This window comes from Prenolepis imparis, unplaced genomic scaffold, assembly GCF_030444845.1.
Source record: "Prenolepis imparis isolate NDT839.2.m4 unplaced genomic scaffold, iyPreImpa1.0 SCAF_9, whole genome shotgun sequence".
Taxonomy (NCBI): Eukaryota; Metazoa; Arthropoda; class Insecta; order Hymenoptera; family Formicidae; genus Prenolepis; species Prenolepis imparis.
This window is the reverse complement of record NW_028141167.1, coordinates 10,762,086-10,770,310: the sequence shown is the minus strand read 5'-3', so window position 1 is coordinate 10,770,310 and position 8,225 is coordinate 10,762,086. Positions and strand designations below refer to the sequence as shown.

The 8,225-nt window shown below is 33.7% G+C and overlaps 1 protein-coding gene across 1 annotated transcript; it reads right to left on the bottom strand.

The window, feature by feature from the left end:
- Window positions 1-386: 386 nt before the first annotated feature.
- Window positions 387-2,239, bottom strand: LOC145940492 (lipase member H-A). Its single transcript, XM_083045708.1, has 7 exons — window positions 2,068-2,239; window positions 1,932-1,986; window positions 1,708-1,853; window positions 1,380-1,631; window positions 907-1,104; window positions 611-767; window positions 387-519 (listed from the first exon to the last, which is right to left on the bottom strand). Exons 1-7 carry the CDS (start codon window positions 2,156-2,158, stop codon window positions 483-485), a joined length of 936 nt encoding a protein of 311 aa, XP_082901834.1. The 5' UTR covers window positions 2,159-2,239; the 3' UTR covers window positions 387-482.
- Window positions 2,240-8,225: the final 5,986 nt, after the last annotated feature.

Here is an 8,225-nt window from a genome sequence, read left to right as displayed (position 1 = left end):
TTTGGTACATACGGCTATTTCGCCGAACAATTATAGATTATGTCACGCTCACATACTAATTCGCCAAAATTATTCTTCTAATTGTCGAAAAATTCAAGAAAGAGAGAGTGTAAAAATAATTAATTATTAAACTAAGAATATTTTTACCTTGACATATATATATATATATATATATATATATATATATATATATATGTATTTCTGTCAAGAAAAAAAAGATATATTTTTAAATATTAAATTGATTTTTTTCAAAATAATAAAATAATTTTAGAATTTAGAAAGTTACATGGAATTAGTTAAGGCTGATAAAAATGTTGATGTTGATATTGTGTGTGTGATTAATTTTTAAAGAAATTGTAGGATAAAAAATAACTCCATACATTTAGATCAGTTAATGTGTAATATAATTAATTTATTATTTCTATAAAATTATCTAATTACATTTATGAATATATATGTGTAAATGTAATAAGTAGTTCTCATTATAAAGTTCCTGTACGGAAATAAAATAATCCACGTCTGCAAGAAAGATTAATATTTTCTGTTATTATATAGTTTTAAATTATGCTTATTAGATAACTAAGTAAAATATTAATTATTATTATCCTACACGTTCGATGCAGCATATCCAATGTAAGTCTGCAGGTTATTTTTGCAGTTATTTATTGTATAATTAGCATAGGAAGGACACTGTATCGCAATAAATTTTTTAGGGTAACGTTTCGATTCTGCATACAGTCTGACTGATGTTTGATGACTGCAAAAATCTAATAATAACAGAATAAAATATTTGAATCAAAATATTATAATTTAAATCTTTATATCAAAATTTGTTTGTAATGTATTAAACGATGAACACTTGTAAAGAATTAATGATGGCATATTCACAGTCGTTTTAATTCTTACTTATTTGGCTTAATAAGCCAATAAACATGCAACCAGGCTGAGGACGAGTGCCACCGTTTGCGTAATACTCCGCTGTTCCTGTATATGCAATAGTGCCATATCCTCCCATGTCCGTATGAATGATATCGACCCATGCTGCATCTGTGGGTGTGAGATAGCATCCCGAAGGATAGAAGACAGGATTTGCAGGATCCAATCCTGTAAACGTAATTTTACATTGATTTTAAAACACAATGTTAGATTGCAGATTTTTTTCATAGATTAATTCTTATCTTCTTATAAACAAAAACCTGATAAAAAAATTATGAGTTACTTACCATTGATTATTTATATGCAAAAGTTATTAATAATCAAAATAAGATAAATAATTTGCTAATATATTTGCATATTAATATATATATTTACACATTATCACTATTTTCACAAAAAAAAAAATTTAGATGCTGTGAAAATTTCAAATTTAATTTAATCACCTGTGATGCGAGGTATCACGAAGTGTTCTTTGTTGCATCTACCAGCAAAACCAGCTATGTGAGCACCCAAGGAATGTCCGATAATATAAATCTTTGATACATCGAGGCCACTATTAACAAGCAATCGTATACTTCTAGCGAACAAACTGCCTACTTTTTCGCCGTTTTGGAAGGCCAACGGGTAAAGAATGTTTCCAGAATATTTACTCCAATCGAGTAACACAACATTGTCCGTTCTTTTATAACAGAGTGCTGATAATGCGAAAAAAATATTTAGTTGTATTTCTCTTTGATTTAATAATGATCTATTTATGTATAAATTCGATACCTTCCATCATTAACTTAACATTTGTGTCTTCCGGGAATTGTAAAAAACCAAATATGTAAAAGATTGTCCGCTTATCTTCTAACACTTTTAACAACCCTTTTGGAGCTGCAATAGGGTAGGTGATCGTTGCAGGAATTTCGTTATTGCTATATTTACCGCGAATATTTAATTTAATTATTATTGGTAATTATTATTTTAAGATACTCTTCCACACAAATACGAACCATTTATAATAAATGAGATTGACACCAGTCGCAAAATTTGAATCCGTTTGACTGCCTATAAACAATAATATCCATAGTACGCACTCTTAATATTCACGTAATATCAATAAGTGTAGAAAATAAAACATGTATTTACAGTCACATGTCTCTTCGACGCATATTAATCTTGTCACAAGAAATAACAGAAAGTAAAAATACACAATAGTTAACATTTCGAAAATATCCATGAACTGTAGAAGATCCGTCTATATTTTTAATACGTACTCTCTATCATGTGGATCTTCTATGTACACGAGAATGCCGATACTAACGTAATATATATCAGTGCCATTTCCACATGTATCACGATACGAAGGATAGATAACCATCCGCGCGAATTAATGAGATGCATGTTTTTTATGTATTCATAAAGATGAATACATAAAAAACATGCATCTCATTAATTCGCGCGCACTTGTTAATTATAATGATACTTTTAAACGCACAAGTATGAAAAAATGAATTACAAAAAAAATTTTTTTTTATAATTTTTTATGCTACAATGTTACAACTTATTGCAAAATTTATTACTCGGAATGCATTATTTTACAAGGCTAGAGCACATATAATTAGCGCGAATTTAATATTATTAATGTCATTATATCATTACAATCATCTCATTCGTTTTTACTGAAATAATGAAAAACACAAATATTAATATATAAATATGTAGATCAAGAAATACTGATTTGCACAACATTTTAGAGAATATATATTAGTGATAAAAGAGACTGATTAATAAGGAATTATAATAATGTTAACCTTCGAATTAGTCAAGTTTTATACTACTTTAAAACTTGCAATAAATTTTGAAGATTATTACGATTTATTAAATTTCGTAATTTCATTTTAATCCCAAAAAAACAAAGAATTCTTCTCGTCAGAATTTTTCTCATCGATATACTCTGACATTTCCATAAATTGAAATTGTATTGCGTATGTTATGTATTTGTATAACCAGTTGCATAAAAACTTACTTTTACATTTACATAATTACACATAATTACACTACCTACTATTGCATATAATTACATTATAATTTATTTTAATCCTTTATTTTGCTCTCGTTAAAAGTCATATTTTCATAATACGCAATATGCACATCAACGAAAAAATTGTTACAAAAAAAAATTGCATAACAAAAAAATGAAATTTCAAATATATATAGCTAACATAAATATCTGAAATAGAACAAGATATTATTTTCAACTAAATTTAGAATATTATTAAGTTTGATATATTATTAGTCTTATGTGGGCAGGTATTATGTAAATCAAACATTTTATCTTTGTAGGTATACCATGCAACTAGGCATAGTACAAATAGATAAAAAGTAATTTGCATTAAAATGTATAAACACTTGTTAAAATGTATAAACAATTAATCCGTTTAAAAACATATAAAAAACAAAACGCCAAGTATATATTTTCCTCTAGAATCGAAGCAAAGGCTGAAACACTCTACATATAACGTATATGATTCCATTTATCCGATGTTGCTACCAAATGTAAAAGAAAACGATATCGCATCCGCTCTAGAACTTTACGACACAATAATACTAAAGCGAATCTTGTAACTTACACTCGTAAACGGAAGAATTATCTGTCGCGCTTCCGTTGGCACTAACAATTACGTTAATTAACTCTGTCGCGACTGGTCTTCTTTACAGATACGTAAAGGCTTTCCTGTAGGCGTTGGCAGGTTTAACTAACAAACGAATATATTCCTACGTGGTAAATACATCACATATATTAATAATAGTGCGTAACGAATACACTTTAAATCCGGAGTATCAGCGCATCTTTCACTCTTACCGGCTTATACTCTGATAGGCTTAAATGTCTACAACCCGATGTTGTGATATCACGCCGGTTTCTCGCTTATTTATGGGGTGTCTCATCGGTTAAGAAAACTCGCTTTTCGATTATAGATAATGATATAAAATAATGTTATAAAAATGTCAAGATTAAACTTATACTGTAACCATCATACCTTTCGTAATAATTTTTAATGTAATTTTAGTAAATCTCTTACATGTTAATATACTTTGTATAGCTTTCAATCTTTATACTGATAATATTTCTAGAATAATGTCATTGTGTCAATAGCTAATTAATTAATTCTAATTCCATCATCTTATTCAAAAGATAAAATTTTAATATTATTCCGATGTTTTATCAAAATCTCAACTTACAACGGTTTGAAGAAAATCTAATGAAATACCGAGATATCAGTGGAGCACCTTGTATACGCGCATACAAGTAGATGAATAAACGAACAGTGCATACGTGATGAGTGGTACACAAGTGCGATTCGTTCAGTCTGCATGTGATGCGTGCGCTCGGTATAGAGATTAAAGTCGATCGTTTTTATCGCGTTTCAGCGTGTTCCGACCAAAGTTATGATCGATATCACCGGATAAGCAGGATAACACGCTCTTGCATGCTCTCGTAATGCATTCTTTCGGAATTGCAATTGCACCGCGACCGTCTCTGGTCGATGGCACTCTGGTAGCATCCGCGAATAGCGTGCGACCGTGGCTAATTTGATCTACGCTCGCACATCGCGTTCTTCACGGACGAGATCTTGCGAGAGTTCGCTGTAGGTAGCGACAGGCACAAGCGAACAAACGAGATTATCATATCTTTGGTATCAGAAACTAAAAACTTGTACCATAATTCAATTCCCTGATGCCGTAGATATGAAAAATATAGCTAGTTGAGATAAATTGTATGGACAAAAAATGTATGTTTTCAAAAATATGATTATTTATGGTATATGTGTATACCACAATAAAATGAGATTTTATTTTTAATAATTTCTTACTTGTAAGCATGGAAGAGAAAAGTAATATTGTCAAATATCTTTTTAATCAAGTGTTTCCTTGATTTTATTTTTCTTACGCTGAAATTTTATATAATGTACAAAAAGAAAGATTCTAAATATTAACTATCGCGAATAAATAATAATGAGTTAATTAAAAGCGCAAAATATCCTTTCTTGAATGAATGTGGTTTATTGAATTGTACCTTCCGATTTTAAATTCGAACAGCAACTGTCAAAATATATTTATATACATTAAATGATTAAATAAAGCCGATCTCCAGGACTTTCAGTATCAAAAGACGCACGCATTCGATTATGTATGTATTCTAATTGCAGAATTTAATCGATATTTGCGAATTTGATTCTATAATCCATTTAATGCATGTAAATGTATTTTAACAGTTGTTGAAGATGGTTCGAATTTAGAACCGAAACGTACAATTCAATAAACTAGGCTCTTAATTAACCCATTATTAGATGTATATTCGCGATACTTATACAATCAACTGCCGTGTTTTTGATATGAGAAATTTATTAAGATATTTATTAAATTTTTAATTAATGTATATATTTTCTGTTAATTTCATAGAATCCATTGTTTTAAAATAAAATAAATAATTAATTTATAAATTCAATATATTCATTTTTATATCCGAAACAGATAAAAAAATTATATCATCTCAGAGTTCTTGTGTTTTAAGTTACATTATGTCATTTGCGAGATACAAGCTGAAAAATAATTTTTGCACCATTACTCATGAAAAATATTTTAATCATACATTCAATCTTTGTAGATATATACTCCGTGTAGCCTGTACTAAATAAATAATCCTCCTAGTCCCAGCACCTGGTCTCGTCGCGTCGCGTCGAGCAGGAGCCGAGAGAATCAAGACTCCGAAGACCGGAGTCGCATCTGCGTGCGTGTCGCGCGGACGAGATTAATAAATCGCGCGCGGAGGCCTCTCCTCCTTTCTCTCGCGCCGACGCGCGTGCTGCCAGCGCAAAAATGCGCACGGGTAAGCCCATTTGCCGTAGGACCGCGTAAATCACCGTCATTGTCTTGTTGCTTTATTACCCTCCCCCTTGTGCGATGAGCTCTCACGCGCGCAGCCGGCTCTGCCACCGCGAGGGACGCATCCAGCATCCAGCAAGGATGCGTGTGCGACACGACGCAACAGAGACAAACGCGTGCACCAGCCTATATGTGCATATACGCACATGTGCACCGCGCAATGACCGGCGCGGCAAACGAGGCGTTAGGGTTAAGTTAATTCAACCGGCTCGCCTCCCAAGTAGCCGCGCCGCGGAAAACGTGAATCGCTCGTCGGAAGTGCACGGATCGTTTCTGTATTACCCCACGGCGCGATGCTGCGCTCTGCAGCGCAGAAGAAACTGCGCGCAGTGTGGTGGCGGCCGCGGTGCCGCCAACAGTCGGGGATCTTTGATCATCAGAAGGGGATTAGGTGGATGAATATAAGTCAGAGTCCTCTCCTCCTTCTTACCCTCCTCTTTCCTTCTCTTGTTCTCTCTCTGTTTCGCTTCCCTCTTTCTCTGCCCTTTCCACCCTATGCGAAAATGACTAATGCGTTTCACGTACCCGAGAATTACCGCGGGGATAATGCGAAGGTATGGGAGTCCCGTCTGTCGGTGGTGCGCCTCGGGATGCATTATGTATGGTAGCCTAATTTTATTGCGCCATTCAGAGGGAACGCTGCCATCGCGCGCAGGATTTTTTTCGCTATGGAGATTACAGCGCGACTCTCGCGGAGTAATATCGAAAATTATGGCCAGAGCGCATGGTCTCCTCCGGAGACTGTCGCAAATCGAAAATTCCGCCTCCTCGTCAATATTTGTCGCGAAAAGATCTGTATTTATATACATTGTTACTAGAATGATTGGACAAAAGCACAGAAGCACAGTGTACACATTAAAATTAAAATAAAATAATTTATATAGACAAGTATGTTAGATAACAAAAAAAAATTTAATCACAATTAAAAGATTATTCCATTATATGTATCTTGACAAGCAAAGAAGAGAGTGTAATAGTTAATGTAATTATAATATACGTTCTCCGTAATATTTCTGGGATTATTATTTTTCTATTGTGATTTACAACAAATGTCCGAAATATTTATCATAAATTAATATCTATTCATGGGGGTATTAAGTTATTGTGCTCTTTTAAAAATTCTGGAGCAAATATTAATATTAACATCGTGATTGCCTTATTGTATTGAATCTTTAATTTTATTGATAACACATCGATCAAATGCAACGATATGTTATACTATTCTTTAAAAAAAAAACGATAAATTTATTATATATTTATTAGAAAAGTTTACTTGAAATGTATCCTAGAATATTCTAGCAATATCTGAATAAATATTATATTTATATTTTTCATGTTACATTATATGTATATATTATGTATACGTACTATATATTACTCATGTTTTTCTTTAAGAAAATCGGAAATGCCGATTGCACAACGCGGCAAACGCTCGTAATAATAAGAGTTGCAACCGTTCGTTGTGTGCAACTCTCACCTTTTTCCCTTCTCTCATCGGCGTTGCGTCGTTTTACGCGTATCTTCTTGCCAGAGCACATACATTATTAAACGCGAGATGCAAGTCGCGTTGCCGCTGCAACATCGCTACTGGTGCACACAATGAATGGCTTCTTTTGCAGTTTGCGCGTTTTCGCGCCGCAGTTACATCGTCCTCCCTATTGGTACACATTTGGACAAAGTTAATCGGCCTTTTACGGCTACATTCTTGCTCCAAGAGAATCGGGAAGAAGTACAAACATCGACACGCGGTATATGCACCGTTAACTTAAGCCGAGAGTCTGAGCTCCACCACCGGGAGAGGAAGGTCGCGAACGATATCTACGACATGCCGATTCCGCATGAACGAGCAGAAAATACGATACCGCATCTCTTCTCTCCTGCCTCCTCCTCTCCTGGACCAACCTCTCTTCGCTCCTCTTCATCCCCCTCGACCGACACCCCTTCTCATACCGCGTCTTCCTTTCTCTTTTTCCCTCTCTCGCTCTCGTTCGACTGTCTCGTTCGCCTCGAGAAGTATATTTACGATCCAGGAAACGAAATGGCAAGTGCACGGTGTGTGGAGGCTCTCTCATTTGCAAGATCCACCTAAATCTTTAAGTCACGAGCGTGGTCACCGTGTAATGGACTCTCGAATGACTGCTGCAGAAACTGGATTTTGTCGATCTCGATCCATTTCTGAATCATTGCTGTTGAAAGTACATGGAACATCTTTTTTTCTTTCATTATTATCTCCCACTATTCTATAATTTATTTTAATAATAATAATTTGGATAATAGCGTTGTTGGGAAATAATTAATTTCTAAATCTATCGACTTTTGTAACTTTGAAATTATAAATGATGTAGCACATATAAAAA